Source organism: Schistocerca gregaria, chromosome 2 (genome assembly GCF_023897955.1).
Source record: "Schistocerca gregaria isolate iqSchGreg1 chromosome 2, iqSchGreg1.2, whole genome shotgun sequence".
NCBI classification, from domain to species: domain Eukaryota; kingdom Metazoa; phylum Arthropoda; class Insecta; order Orthoptera; family Acrididae; genus Schistocerca; species Schistocerca gregaria.
The window spans coordinates 628,677,853-628,694,961 of NC_064921.1; the positions used below are offsets into that span (position 1 = coordinate 628,677,853).

The 17,109-nt window shown below is 40.8% G+C and overlaps 1 protein-coding gene across 2 annotated transcripts in view; it reads right to left on the minus strand.

The window, feature by feature from the left end:
* Positions 1-17,109, minus strand: part of LOC126334641 (ATP-binding cassette sub-family C member 12-like) — a 498,524-nt gene that overhangs the window by 353,035 nt on the left and 128,380 nt on the right. For both annotated transcript variants that reach the window (XM_049997082.1, XM_049997083.1), the window contains exon 9: positions 55-202. In XM_049997082.1, coding sequence (XP_049853039.1) covers positions 55-202 — 148 coding nt within the window. The remainder of the gene's footprint in view (positions 1-54; positions 203-17,109) is intronic.

Sequence of the window (17,109 nt, forward strand, 5' to 3'; positions counted from 1 at the left end):
AATCCTGTCCAGTGGAATCCATTATGAAAGATGTATCCTTTTTCAAAATATTACCTCTGAAATTGTTGAACACTATGGTTTCCCATTGGACCATCTTAGCAAGTTTCATGTTTTGCAACATATCTTTCAGTTCAGAGACTCGACTTGATGACAACTGTTCTGCTTTGGCAGCTGAAAGTGCTCTTGCTTGTGAAACTGCTGTCTGAAAACACAAAGAAAGTGACTACAAATTATTAATCCTAATAAATTGTGTTAAGTTAGACATATTCAGTGCTGATCGAAAGAACATTAAAATAGTCAAATTGTGTAATTTACATTAGTAATACGTAACTCAAAAGTATTATTTAAGCTGCAGCAACAAGTGTTCAGATATACAGGAAAAACATAACTTGATTAGTACATATTATTGAAAAATTAATAAATATCACAAAGATATATATTTCATTGTCAATTCTGTTCTGCTAATGGAGAAAATAAGTCAGATTTGTAATGATGGAACTATTACCTCATATTAAGTATGCAATGTATTTAGTAAATGTTTACTCTGTTTGAAGAAAAAATATGAATTTTTCATGTAGAATCACTGATCTGGTACAAACTTCCAGCAATGAGACATGTGGTCATGTTCAGAAATGTGCTGATGGTTGCAAGGATAGTCCATTGGACATTGTTTCACATTCTGTTCAGGTTACAGCTCAGTTGTTGCTCTGCCATCAGTGAAATTCCATATCACTTTACGCTGCAGTGTCAGCATTCTAAGAGCAGGTCCTCACACACATTGCTACAATGGAATTCACTTCCATTTATTTATGAAACACTTGTCTTCATTGTTTAAGAGAACAGAGGGAAAGGTTTCTAAATACCATATTACTTTTTATATGTTTATGTACCCTCATGCTAATCAAAATTTCACAATGACCAATGAAGTGGCTTGGTGGAACTCTTGGTGGGATTTATGTTGATGGCAGCTCTCCTCTACTGTGCATAAACTGCCATCAGCATGGCACAACATATTGTATGTTTTATACCAAGAGTCTGACATCCTTGTTATGTTGAGGGAGGAAAGATGTTAAGAGCATAAACAGCACATAGAATATTAACAACCTGCCAAATTGGCACATATTTTACACTGATTAGACACTGGCTATGCCATTGAGTATGAAAAGATTAATGGTCTCTGACAATAATTTTGTTTTTGTGTCATGTATGTAAAGTAGTAGATAACTACTTGATAGGAAACCGGTAAAACAAAATAGGTTATTCTATCTTAATATTGCACAGGAAATACTTGAGTATGCATACAAAGGTGGAAGCAAGTGTTCTTCCAAGATTTCATGCAGAACCAATAACTACACCTTGCATAACACTCAAGAAAATTTCAAATTATAAAGTAACCAGGAACATCACCAACTGCATAATTTTCAGGTCATACAGGACTATCACATGTGCAGCTGGGCAAAATGGAGGGAAAGAAATGGAAATATTCTGTTTAAGCTACCATCTAAGTCTCTGCCTGGAATAATTTAGAGAATCTACAGTGAATAATAAATAGGAATCACCTGACAAGAATTTGAGCTCTCAGACCCAGAAACAAGCCAAGAACATTAATTAGTGAGCCACATCAATGTTTCCATTTTCTTTGTGAAGGTAGTTCTACTTTTACATTTTTAATTTACAAATCACATGAATTGTTCACTGTAGGATAATTTTCATTGCACCACAAGCTAAAGTGCTTCCCCATTCAGTTAACTGAAGGAATATGGTAGGGTGATTCCTTATGTTTTTTATGTAAGTTATCAGTATTATGTTTGTGAGAAGTTTGTAGCATTTTTGTTTTGCCTATTGGTATTCTGGTTGCTATGAGTATTATTTATTGATTGTCATTTTTTATTTGTGGTTCAATGTTCCTACTTGAGTTTACATATTGTCATTCTGTCATCTGAAGAAAGTGAGTGGAGCTGTGTGTGCTAAAAATTAGTGTGTCAAGTGGAGAAATCACAACATTTCCAACATATTCCACATTCTTCAGTTCAACAGAGAGGTGACAGCACTGAAGGCACATTCGTGCCATGTATGGGGATAATGCCACTGGACACAGCACACCAAGACAATTGTTCTTGTTTTAAGGAGGATCATTTTGACATTAGTGACTCTCCACATTCATGAAGACTTTTGGGGTTTGTTGTAGATCATTTAAACACATTAATCCACAATGATCCATGTCAGTGTACTTTAGAACTACAAAATGTGATGAACTGTGATTGTTCTATCATTGTGCGACAATTGTATGGAGTGGGTAAGCTTTAATAATCAGGTGTATGTGTACCATATGCTCTAAGCTAAAATCAGAAAATCTGTGGGTGGCCATATGCACTGCTCTGCTTGCTCATCATCAAGTGGCTTGTGAACAACATTCATCAGTGCTCATGCTTACATAAGGAAAAGGAAGGAATGGTTGAGTCTAAACAAAGCAGCAACTCCCTGTACACAGACCAGTGCACAAAAGATAATGTTATGGATCTGGTGGAGCAGAGACAGTGTGGTACACTACAAATTGCTTCCCTAAGGTGTAAGCATTGCTGCTGACATTTATTGTCAACAACTGAGCTGTCTTGCAGATGCAGTCCACGAACAATAACCAGCAAGACTGTGTGAAGTGATGCTACTCCGTGATAATGCACACCCACATTCTACTAAACTCACAAAAGGTGTGATGCAAGAGTTGGGTTGGGAAGACATTCTGCACCCACTTTATTCACCTGACCTTGCACACTCAGATTTCCACCTTTTCTACTCTCTATTGAACAACCTTCAAGGAACTTCCTTTCCAGATGAAAGTGTGCTCTGAACATGACTTGACGAGTTTTTTGCCTCAAAACCACCATGCGATTTCTACAGTCATGGAATCATACAGTTATCCCAGCATTGGCAGCCTAAACAGTGAAGGAGAACATATCATTGATTACTAAAAGCTCTGTTATATGTATCGGTAGTGTTTATAAAATTTATGGAAAAACACTGTGAACATATGCACCAACCTAATAGCTTCATCATATCTACACAGACAAAAAGGTAGCAGTGTGGATAATGCAGTGGGGCATTCTTTGTTTCCTCACAATAAAATAATTCCTGAAACTTTATAAACATTTGTCTTGTAAATAAAAAACACCTTCTTGCTGTACTGTACAGCACTGCATATTGTGTTGAGTCATCAAACTTGTAGTCACTGTAATTCACTAATTTGAAGAGTCTCAGAGTAGCTGAAAGCATACAATACAAGCATGGTTTTTGAGATAAAAAAGAAGATACCATCAATATGCTGCAAAACAACACAGGTGCACGCATTTACATACACAAGAAAGTATTCTGTATAAATTTCAGGGGATATGTAAGATGCTAGATCATTCTCATAAGTCATTTCCACTGCTAGCCTCCTATACCTATCCATGCACTCCACTTTTTCAATGATACACAGGCATGTTGCTCTTCAGGTTTTCTAATATTATCTACTTACCTTGCATTAAATTGTCTCTTAATCTTATGTCACCTCTTGAAATACAGAAATGAAATTTCTTGTGACATCACACTTCGGTCCCCTAATCTCTTTTTTATTTTCCTGTCCATCACATGCAAGCCTTTATTGCTTACTGAGTATCCCTCAATTTTTGGATGTGTTCTGCACTAAAAATCCCTTACTCACTACCACTAGTCAAAACTGTCAATAACACTGATTCTGATCTTTCCTTCACAGATATAATGGGAGCTTTGTTTTGAAAATCTAACTTAGTTTATAAAAAATTTTAAAACTTTCTTTGTTGAGCTATTTAATTTCATGTTGTAGTTTATCTGGACAAGATGCAAAATTACAAAATTGTAATCAAATGAGGGTAGTTCAGATATTCCTTATTATCATGTATCCTTTCTTCTTTTTCGAGTTCAAAGATTGGAAAACTTCCTCTAGGCCTGATGGGAACAATTATGGTTATACAGTCTTTCCTTATCTGAGTCCTCTTTGGTTATAAATTTCTCACTTTTGATGAAGTCTAGTGGAACTGTACCATTGAGATAAACATATTTTGCAGTACACTTGCATATGCTGAATCAAGTCTTGTTTTCTTACGGTAGTCAGTACAAATTTAATTAAAATCATTCCAAAAACTTTCTCAAAATCTGTGAAGCGCAGGCAAAGTAATCAATCTTACTCATATCACTGCCCTATAATTATTTGTACAACCAGAAAATTGCTCATTTTATTGCTCAGAGGTTTCATGAGTATCTTCTATGTTACAGAAATGAGACTGAGTGATAGATTTATATGCCTTATAACTCTCATTTGTTGTTAGGTGCAATAATTACAACATTACATCAGTTTTGAGGAATTGTTTTCTTCCATAGAAATTCTGTAAAAAATTCTGTAATTCCATTTTTTATTTATCTACCGACAGCTTTAACCATTTATATCATCTAAAGGGCCTTATTTTTGTATGTATGTTAAATAGCTTTATACATTGTATTTGGCATTATTTCTGGAATTATTTGCATTGCTTCTGGAATTACTTTTATATTGGGTATCTGTGTTTATTACCCATCTGTTGAACTGTACAGTCTTCTAATGCAGTCTTGTAATTCTTGTACAGTTTTTTCTATGTTTTATTGAGCTATTTGCCATCCTAACAGTTGAAGTGTACCTCTTCCAAACGTGCTTCTGTTCTCTCTCTCTCTCTCTCTCTCTCTCTCTCTCTCTCTCTCTCTCTGTTGCTTTGTTGCTGTTATTTCCTTTTTTCATTTTTTCCTCATTTATGGCCATTATAGACCATGTTAAGTACCTATAAAGCATTTCCAGAAGCCTTTGTTTTAGGCATAGAGCACTTAATTCTTTCTCTGACTACCTGCCTTCTCTCTTTCATCCAACCCCTGTTCTGCTTTTGCTCATTAATGAAATCCTTCAAGTTATTGTTCAACAATCTCTACTTTGTTAAATCAAAGATGTCTTCCTAATTCAGTCTCTGCCCTTGGGGTCCTTTCTTAATTCCATGAATCACTTGTCATAGAATTCAGATCTGTTGTTCAGTACATTAAAAGTCTGCTTTGATGGTCATGGTGCATTCATCCAGAACAAATGACCATTTCCTTATTGATTCTATTGGCCAGTCATTAGGCCTATATAACTCTTCTCTTCCTTGCAGTCTATATTGTCTGTCTGTTATCTTGAGCCCCTTGCTTCCCAAAGTATCTTGCACTCATACTTCTCAGTTTCTCGCAGATCAGCTTATCTGTCATTTTGAGGCATTTACTGACATATAAACAGTTGGATTTGCCCGAGTTTAGTGTTTCTTGTGATTGCTTTTGTCTTGTATAGGACACACATGCTATGAAAAGCAGTAGCCATCTTTTCTCTCCTGTTTTCATTGGCTTTATTTTCACTAGTTTTCATTTGTGCTAGTTCACCAAATTATCTGAAACTGTTCAGTTTTTCTATTTTACCATACTGTGTTTTTAAGTAATGACATGCTGTTCAAATGTTTGTTATGTACTTTGTTTCTTCAGAAGAAATTTGGAGACTTCACTCATTCCATGTCCCTGAATGCTTTCTTTCATTTTTAGAGTAGGGGACACAATATGTGAATGAATGAATGAATGAATGAATATCCAGATATTTCTGCTTGTTCCTCCAGCATATTCATCTGTTCCACAGATGCCTATGTTTCTTGATCAGATTACAGGTTGTTATCAAAGGCAAGTCAGTTACTCTACTGACATTCTTTGAAACACCAGTGTTAACTTCATTCAGTAACCATTTCCCAGCTAATTCCTTTTCCCATTTTCAGATTGTGGCATCGATAGGTTACATCAACCACACAAGTTTCAATCTTTGGAACATTAACTGCTCTGATGAGCCGCCATGTTTAATTCAGTCTGCCTTTTTACTTCATGCAGTGTTCAAGGGTATTAGTCCTTATAGTAAAACATATGTGTATATAGAAAACTCAGGAACTGTTTATTACGCTCAGTATCCAGAATCCCATATTGGTGACCCTGGAGAAAAAAGTTCTATGTCTTTTATGACTTCTGCGCCGGTTGTATAGAATCAGCAGGTTTCACGTCTGACACCATAGCTAACAGGCTGAACATTCTTTACGAAGATTTGGAGACCCAGCTGTTACGACCAGGCCAACATGGCCTTCTGCCATTGGTATTTTGCAGCTAACGAACAATGAGCTATGATCTTTGATGAGTATATCCTCTACTTTAGCAACTCCACAATGACCGGGTATTATGAAGTTACCTCAAAAAATGGACTCAGACTTTGTTTCACCAGATTATGCATAACAACAAGTGAAGAGTGAAGTGGAATATCTACTAAATAGTGTGATGATCGATCACTCGTACAAAATTCACACACGTGCTTTGATCCTCTATGTGCCATGAGATTGGTTACAGTAGTGCAATGTGCAATGCCACCATGTGTGCAAAACATACACGCAGTCAACTATTACCAAGCTACGCCAGCCTTGCCTTCCTCACAAATCAGTAACAGACATTTTTATGCATCCAGTTTGCCACAACAAACCACCAGATCGGCGGCCCAGTTTTGCGTCCACATGGGTACCAGTGTACCCAACACAGTCTCTTCACCCAGCAACGTTGTACTATGACAGTGTGACCGCAAACGAGTTTCACCAGTGTTTTATGGTCCTACCATGAAGGGTTCGTGCCCAGTGTGCGCAGAAAACTCTCGTTGTTGCCACTTTAAGCTCCAGGCCACCCCCACCCCTACCCTCCCCCTCACCCATGGGGGGCCTCAATTTAAACCATACAACCGCTCGCTCCTTTCACAGTACCATCTGAGTGTGTTGTGCTGGCCTTCCATATCATTTCCAAGTTGGACAAAGTCAGTGCTATTCCTGCAATTTCCTGTCCAGTTTACGGGCACTCATTATGCGCTGCTCACCCGTTCGCTCCCACTGTATCAACCGTGCCACGGCGTATTTTCAGGCATCTTCAGAGACATTACAACCAGCCATTGTTCCAAACGTGTATGCTAGTAACATTTCTGCTCCAGTGATGCCAGAGCCCAGCATGAACTCTTGTGCAGTGGAGCCGCAGGCCTTCCAAGGCACACTGAAGCCACATTCGTCTCTACCTCCAGGCCGCCTACACAAGCTACCTCCCCTACACAAGGACAATCCAGTTTCATGGTTCACACTGGTGGAGCAACTCTTCGAGCTGCATCAAGTGACTGATGACAACTCCAAGTTCCTATGTATAGTCACACACCTTCACGACCACTCGGATTTAATTTGGGATCTCCTACTTTCACCTCCACTGCCACTGAAGTATAAGTTCACCAAGAAAACAATATTGGACTGACTTGCTTTCTCCCCAAAGGAATTGATAATCAAGATTCTGTATGAGGAGCACCTGGGAGACTGCACTCTGTCACAACTTTGGCGCCGCCTCAGGTTACTCATGTGTGAATACACAATGCCAGACGTCACTCTGTGGGCAGTATGGCCTGCCAAGTTGCCTACGGACCTACAGATACACCTCCTGCCACGCTCTTTCAAGTCTATTGGTTCTTGCTTATGCATCAAAGATCAGCTCTATGTGCTCCTGCACCAGAAACATCCAGCTCATCCCCCATTGCTGTGTAATACTACACCTCCTGTTTACCGGCCGTCTGCAGACAGGGGCAAGGCCCATTCCACGCCTACTATGACACCAGGCAGTACTCATTCACTCTCTCCTCTTTCCGAGCATTCAAGAGTCGCCCACACTCCATATGTTCTGGTTTACATCCCAGAACAGATCAACAAGGACAAGCCTCTCCCACTATCACAGTCACCTCCACCACCACATCCGGCTTATCCATACTGTTGGTACCACAAGATTTTTGGGGCTGAGGCCAAGAAGTGCATGTTACCTTGCCAACACCCAAACGCTGACCGCAGGAACTAAGTGATGCTGAATCCTGTGGAGAACTTCACAGGTGTCCCCTAACATTGCACTCTGTCCACTCATCCCCACGGCCGAGCGGTCGTTTATACATGACTGACATTTCATCGCAGTTTGTCTACCTAATTGACACAGGCACTGACGTGTCTATCATACCTCGATCATTGGCTCCTACTGATCTTTCACCAACGAAGTCTCTCCTATGAGCTGTCAATACATCAGCATTACAAACTGTCGGTTCTCTGCAAGTGATGGTGCACCTATCCCCTTCTCTGTGTTTCCCATGGACCTTCTACACAGTCGCAGGTTCAAATCCTGCCTTGGGCTTGGATGTCTGTGATGTCCTTAGGTTAGTTAGGTTTAAGTAGTTCTAAGTTCTAGGGGACTGATGGCCTCAGACGTTAAGTCCTATAGTGCTCAGAGCCATTTGAACCAGTTTTGACATTCTACATCACCGACAAACCTATTCTCAGTATGGAATTTTTCCCATTAAAAGCTCTCCCCAAACGTAGTCCAGTGTTCAGTGTTACACCACCTGTCTAACTTTCAGATACTGTGCTCTGGCACCCATACTCCTCACTCTGTTTCCAACGCAACATGGGATTTAGTTCGTGAGCGTTCCACCCACACAGGTAAGATTGTGATCTGTGTCACTAACCTACTTTCAGAATACGACTCAGCGGTGCACCTCCACTGGGAGAACAACAAGCTGAAACAATGCATTACTCACACTTACAACGAGCTCACTGCAGCCTGCACCTCGCTGGATCGTACTTCATCACCAAGGATCAGTTGGAGCACTCATCAGATTAATACAAAAACATTCATTGTGTGTGCCAATTTGCATTCACTGACCTCTGCACTGCCCAAGCGCCCACTACCCACAATGCCTTGTGTTTCAAACAGTGTCTCTAATAACAATCGCTCGCGCAGCACGACCATGCCCACTATGCAAGCAGCCAACCCAATTGTTGATAAAAATTCCCCTCTCCTGCACACTGGCCAAGCAACTAGGCAGCCATTACTGTCCCTCATGCTACACCAGCACCTCTCTTGCCCACACCGGTTACCCAACAACAAGTTAACAACAGACAGTCGCTGTGTGCCCCATTCCGCTCCATGCTGCATGAGCAGCCAACCTCTACAAACAAGTGCACGCAGTGCACACGTAATAGGTATGTGACTTTCATGCTGCCTTGTCCCACTTGTGCTAATGTTTACGCCTCATCGTGCCCCACTCATCCCAAAACTCCACATCAGAATGTTACTCAGCCTCATGTGCAGTTCTCAGTCTTTTCCGTCACTGACGGAACAATACACAAGATAATTACCACTGCCAGCCCTCCTATTAGACACAAGGTTAGATGCCTCAACCCCATTAAGTTGTGCACGGCCCAGCAGCAAATAAACGAACTTCAACAGCCATTGGACAGCAACTGGTCTTCACTAATTCACCGCATCACCAAATGCAATGGCTCTTTTCGAATGTGTGGTGATTACAGATGTTTAAATGCTGTCATGGACAATAACCCCATGCCAAACATAAACCATTTCACTTATATGTTATTGGGCATCTCAATCTTCAGTGTGATTGACTGCAAACATGCTTATCACCATATTTCCATGGCATGGAAAATATTCCAAAGACTGTGATCATCAAGCCACTCAGTTTGTTCCAGTACTACTTCATGCCATTCACTTTAAAGAATGCGGCACAAACGTGACAATGTTTCATTGACTCAGTCTTACGACAATTTGAGTTCTGCTTTGCATACCTGGATGACATACTCATTTTCAGCAAATCGACTGAAGACCACAAAGATCATTTATCCCAGGCACTCCAGATTTTGGCATCCAACATTGTCGAAGTCAACAAAGAAAAATTCCAATTTCATCAGCCTTCTGTGACATTTCTGGGTTACACTGTCTCCACAGACAGAATACAGCCTCCCAAATCCCGCATGCAGGCTATCACGTCATTGACACTCCCAGCTATCTTCAAAGAACTCACATGTTTCCTAGGTACTATAAAATACTACTGCCATCATCTACCTTCTGCCGCCACTGTGCTGGCCCTGCTGATGTACTCGCTCTCCAGCAAACAAATTTCTGGCGTTAAACAATTCCATTGGGCTGGACCCATGCTAGGGGCTTTCAGGACTCTTAAAACAGCTTTAGCTGATGCAGTCGTACTCACCCACCATGATCCGTCTGCCAATTTGTTCATCACTATGGACGCCAGATACATCATGGTCAGGGCAGTATTACAACAGAGCAAAAGCGACACAGTTTCACCACTTCATTTCTTCTCCAAAGAAAACTGTCTACACCACAGAAGAAATATTCTGCTTTTGATAGAGAGCTGCTGGCAATGTATGAGGCTGTCAAACATTTCCGCACTGACATCGAGGGCTGTCCTTTCTTCATTCTTACTGATTACAAACTTCTGGCGGATGCCTTGTGCCCCCCGCCATAGGATCCCCCTCTGATTTCCTCTCGCGAATCAATGCTGTTTCAAGTATCATCGATTTATTTGACCTCGCTGCTCTAGAGGCTTCGGACGAGGACACTCAGGTTCTGCTCATGAACCCACAGTCATCACTCGTGTTTACCAAGGCTAAGTTCCCTGGCATTTTGGATAAAGTGTGGTGCGACTCTTCTATGGGCATTCTGCAGCCATTGCTCCCGCCCATGCTGTGCTGACAGGTTTTTGATGCCTTGCATAATCTAGCCCACCCAGGTGTCTGAGCCACCACTCACCTCATCACCAAGTGTTTTGTGTGGAAAGATGTGAAATGGAACTGTCAAACATGGGCATGCAGCTGCATTTCCTGTCAATGAAACAAAATAGGATGTCACACCTCTCCACCACTCGTCCCTAAGGGATGTTTCCATCATGTACATATCGACTTTATCGGTCCCCTGTCTCCGTCAGAGGGCCACAGGTACATCCTGTCCACAATATACTGAATGTCTTGTTGGGTGGAAGCCGTCCCCTTACCCAACATCACAGCAGAAACTGTGGTCACTAGGTTCGGCTGCCCTTCCACCATCACAGGGTTGACAATTCAAATCTCCACTTTTTCTGATTCTCTGTAATCTTTGCAGTATTAAAAAGATCCATGGAACAGCCTACCACTCGATAGCAACAGGTTGGTGGGACGATGGCACTGCACCCTTAAAACTGCAATCAGGTGCCACGATTGTCTCTGGTCTGAGGCACTTCCTTGGGTGTTGCTAGGCCTACATGCTACATTTAAACCAGATTTACATGGGACAATTTCCAAATTCATTTTCGGCAAAAACCCAGTTTTACCTGGGGAACTAATTCTCCTCTAGATCCCGGAGATTCCTCCTCCTACCCAGACTTTATCGGAAGGATGTGTGCCCACTTTAGAAACACCCGGCTACACCCACCTGTAAGCCATTCCCAACTGACAATTATGTGCTGACCACACTCAGCTCTTGGTCACATGTCATGCTCAGGGATGACACTGTCAGACAACCTTTATAACCCCCTTACCTTGGCCCCTCATGCACACACGCCATCTCCTCTCTCATACCACTAATCCCAAGTGGGCCAATTCATCATCCCCCCCCCCCCCCTCCACTTGTTTTCGGATTACGAGTTGGACCAGCAGCCCCCACCTCACCACCTTCACACACCGACCTGACAGAGATGGAGCTTCCGGTTGCACACCTGATGCCTCGCACCACTCACGCCGATGCTGACACCCACACACCCCCGCCCCCTCCCCACCCCTCTGGGAACATTGGCTATACTCCGTACTGCGGGGTGGGGTTGGGGGGGGGGGGGGGGGGAGGCTGTGTGGCGTTGATAGGTCACATGGACTACACAAATTACAATCTTTGGAACACTAACTGCTCTGACAAGCCGCCATGTTTAATTCTGTCTGCCTTTGTACTTCATGCAGTGTTCATGTGTATCAGTCTTTATGGTAAAACATATGTGTATATAGAAACCTTGAGAACAGTGTATTATGTATATTATGATCCATATCCATAATCCCATAAAATGATCATCTCTAATACACAGTTTAAGAGAACTGCATACTGTCCATTACATGATCGACACCAGTTTTAATTGAAATCTCTTTCCTTGTTATCCCATGAATTTAGCTTCTGTATATGTAGAATTTGCTTTATAACTACCTGTGTTTTATGGTGCACTCCAAATTCTATCAAGGAGTTGAACACATTTTCTGATCAACTGAATCAGAATTTTTGCAATTAAATGAAGATCACTAGCAAATCCTTAGAGACATAATTTTACAGTGCTTTTTTCAGACTCAACATCTGTTCCATGCAGGGCCTCCCATTCATGAATCCACCTTGACATTTGCATATCTGATGATTTGCTTGCTTCCTCATGATAGCCTGCAGTGCTTTCGAGAGTACCTTGTAAGTGTGAGATATGCTAGTAACTGAGGAGCAATTTTTCAGAATTCAATAAAAGTAAAAAAGTAGTTTTTTGAAGAAACATACTTTCAAGTATCATACCAAAATACTAATTACATAAACACAATAATTAAACATTTAGACAGGTTTGTGGGCACAATTCTGATAGTGTGTTTGACTTTTTTTAAATTTTCATTGTTTATTACAGAATAGAAGGACAAAGTTGCAAGTTTTTTCAAAAGTTGATAAATACAAAGGTGGAAGTTGAATGTTTTGTAAATATACACACTCAAATTGAATTTTTTTCCTTTTCTATGTTACAAAGCAAGCTACATTTAATTCATTTTGCATAGGAATACAATAATGTACTACAATATAACACTTTGGTATCATACTTTTCCATAAAAATTTGATAAGCAGAAGTGCAAAATAGCTACAGACACTACTGAAATACAACATAAAATACTGGCTACAACAGTACTAAACTGGAAATCTATACACCAATTTCAACAATGAACACCCTATGGCAACAGCAATTACCAGTTTTTGACAAAACCCTTCCAAAAGGTCATGCATGGCAACAAGCTTGAATTGTAACTACATAAATCTAAATTTGTAACAACTGAATCATTTATCAACTTTCAAAAAAACCATCCTCAATTGTTGATATCAATTTTATCTCTCCTTTTGTGCAGAGAGTGCTTCAGTGCTGTTTTCCGTTTACCATGTATTATTCCAGTTTTACTTTTATTTCTGTTAATAAGTAAGTAACTGAAGAGATGAGACTGATGTTTGACTACAATAGTTATGAACTTTTTATGTTTGAGTTTCTTGCTGGAGACAACATCTGACATGCTGTAAGTCATTGAAGATATGACTGTCGCTGTCTATCAATTTGGGGACATGAGTTGGTAGTGACCTATTATAATAAATTAGCTACAGTTTTACTGGTTCACACAACTGCTCCTGGGCAGAGCAAAAATTTATAAGCAAAAGGAAAATGCTGATAATAATTAGCCATCAGTACAGCCGAGCACATTGAACAGTAAAAATCCACAATCTGGGGAGGTGCACCACTCATCAAATACACCTCATGCATTAATTACAGGGGCCAGCTTGCTAGCAATGCTGAATGTGATTTCTAGGCAGTTTTTCACATCCATTTAGTTAAATAGCGGACTATTTCCCAGGTCCTACCTCAGTTACATAATGTGCAAGTGCTTTGAAAAATAATATTGCATCTGGCCATGTAGACACAGGCAAAAGGGGTGTATAGAGTCCCCCTTGTGACAGAGCTGGCAGTAACTTTAAGATGCCTTTGTGAATGGTGATCCCAGTTCAACAGTAGCCTGTTTAGAGGTACAGTTCTCCATACCTGGCATTTTCTAGATACAGGACACCAGAATGGATGGATGGTTACAAATAACCTGACCTACCTGTCCAGGGTAAAAAAATTATCTTTTTATTCATGAAGTGTAGCCTGCTCTGCATAATTGGCATTTGTGGAAGTAGTATCTCCTTACTGCACTGGACTGAATTTCAGGGGCTACATGTGTCAATGAGCATGGCTGGGAACAGAATGAGATGGATAGAGGAGGGGATGGACATACTGAGGGGGAGGAGAAAATGGAGAGAGATATATGGGAGGAGGAGGAGGTGTCTGAGGCAGGTGGAAGGTGTAGAGGGGTAGTGGGCAGGTGGAAAGGAAAAGAGGGAGGCAGAGATGGAAAGAGAGAGGGGGAGGGGAACATGTTCAGGGGCTGGGGGAGGAAGATATGGTCAGAGAGAGGGGGTGGAGGAAATGGCCTTCTTCTTGATCTCCAAAATCCACAAATCTGACAATCTTAGACACCCCACTGTAGCTCATTATTATGCTCCCACTGAAAGAATTTTGGCCCTCATTGAGCAACATCCCCAAGCTATTGATCAAAATCTCACCTCTCATGTCAAAGACACCAACCACTTCCTTTATCAACTCTGCACCATCCCCACCCCTCTACCTTCAAGATCCCTTCTTGTCACTGCTGATGTCACTTCCCTATACACCAACATCTCTTATGCCCATGGTATTGCCACAGTTGAGCACTTACTATCCCAATATCTTCCAGAGTCCAAACCCACTACCTAGTTCCTCACACATCTTACTAACTGTGCCCTATAAAACAGCTACTTCTCCTTGTTGGGAAGGTATAAAAACAAATCCACAGCACAGCCATGGGTACCAACATGACACACTCCTATGGAAACTGGTTTATGTGCCCTATAGTGGAAACCTGCCTAACCTCCCAAAAAACGAAACCCCTGCTCTAGTTCAGGTTCACTGATGAAGTCTTCATGATCTGGAGTCAAGATCAAGGCACCCTATCTTCATTTCTTTACAACCTCAACAACATCTCTACTATATGCTTCACCTGGTCCTCCCTAATACATTGTGTCACCTTTATGGATGTTCACTTCCTCCTTCCTGATGGCTCCATCCACACTGCTGTCCACATTAAACCCACCATCCACCAACATTACCTGCATTTCATCAGCTGCTCACCCTTCCACAACAAAATATTCCCCCCATACAACCTGGCCACTTGCGGACAACGTATCTGCAGTGACAAGAACTTCCTAGCTCATTATACTGCAGGTATCACAAAGGCCCTCACAGACAGCCACTACCTCCCAGAACTACTTACAAACAGATTTCTCAAGTAATATCTCCACACACACCAAATTCTCCCACCACCTTCATGAACCAGCAACAAAGTAGTGCCCCTTTCATTGTCCAATAGCACTCCAGACTGGAACAAGTGAACCACATCCTTCATCAGAGCTTTGATTATCTATCATCATGAGAAATAATGAGGCAAATCCTACCTAAGATCCTTCCCACTCCTCCTAAAATAGTGTTCCATTGCTCATCCACCCTCAACAACATCTTAGTCCATCCCTATGTCAGTTCCAATCCCAACCCCTTGCCATAGGGTTCATATCCCCGTGGAAGACCTAGGTGCAAGACCAGCCCAATCCACCCACCAAGCACTGCCTATACCAGTCTTGTCAGAAGGTTTATCCAACCCCATCAGAGGCTGCTACAGTTAGTGCTCAGATTTTTTATATTGGTATGTTTGTCAATCATCTGTCTAGCAGAATGAATGGCTATTACCAAACTGTGGCCAAGTGCAAAGTGGACTACCCTGTGGCACAACAAGCAGTTGAACATAACATGGTCCCATCCACCACTAGTTTTTCTGACCAGTGCAGATGGGAGTTATCCTTACATCACATACTCCACTCCTGAAATTATTCTGACCCCAACCTATTATAACCTACTGTCCCCACACCTTCCACCCTACTGTTTCCATCCCCTCTATTATCTCACCTCTTTCCAATTCACACCCCACTCACCCACATTGTGAGCCACACTCTGCCAACACACCCATCAGTCTTTTCCCCTTTTCTACTCCTTTCCTTTCCCACTCATCATTCTCCCCCTCCTCCCACCCTCCTAGATGGGGAGACTTCAACAAATGTAGAAATAAGTTGAATCATGCCCCAGGGAAGTGTGCTGGGAATCTTGTTGTTCATGTTTTATATTAATAACTTGGCACACAATATTAATTGTAAACTCAAATTTTCACAGATGGTGCATTTATGTAAAACAAAGTAACATCTGAGAAACACTTCACAAATATAAAGTCAGATATTGACAATGTTTCAAAGTGGTGCTTTAATGTTCAGAAATGAAAAAGAGGTACATTCCTCAAAATAAAAATATAATAAAATATAGAAATAGAATAAAGTAAAATAAAATAAAATAAAGTGAAATAAAACAAAATAAATAAAAATTGCCATATCAATTTCCATATCAATGTATCACAAATGGAGTCATACGACTATGTGAATTTCATAATTTATAGGGATATGCTATAGAAAAGTCACCTGGGCTCAGTTGTAAATAAAGCCAGTGGCAGACTCTAGTCTAGTAGAATACTAGAGAAACAGAGTCTGTTAACAAGATTGTCTGGTGAACATTCCTTTGACAAATCCTAGGATAATGTTCAAGTTTGTGTGACCCATATCAAACAGGACTAACAGGGATACTGAACATGAATGGTTAGGTTTGTTCAACCCATGGGGATGGAGGCATGGAGGTGCTCAAAAACATGAAATTGCAATAAATTGAATGCACACAAACTACCTCATGAAAGCCTACTTACAATGTTTCCAGAAACACTTTTAACTGACAAGACTTGGAATACACTAGAACTCTTACCTGTCTCTGCCACAGGGACCATAAACACAAGATTAGACTAACTACCATGTGCACAGAGGCACTTAGGCAGTCATACTTCTCACACATTATACATGAATGGAACAGGAAGAACAAGTGGTACAATGGGAAAATCCTTTGTCATGTTTGTCATAGCCGGTTGATGAGTATAAATGTAGATATAGATGTAGATGTGAGAATGAAGTGAAGTGCAAAATTATTAAAGTGGTTAACATGAAGATCTTGTTATCTTTTGAATGTAGATTCATGACTAGCTCTGTGATCAACATGACCTGAATCATCTGATGGAAATGTAGGTAAATATCTGAATAAAAGGGTGATGTAAGTGTTTCATGCTTAAAAGATACACAAGTTGAGATAAATATTTAAATATGACGTAAAAATCACTTGAAGGACTTAAGTAATGAAAACAGAAAGATAATAACTGTAGCTGATTTATTTCTGAAAGTAAC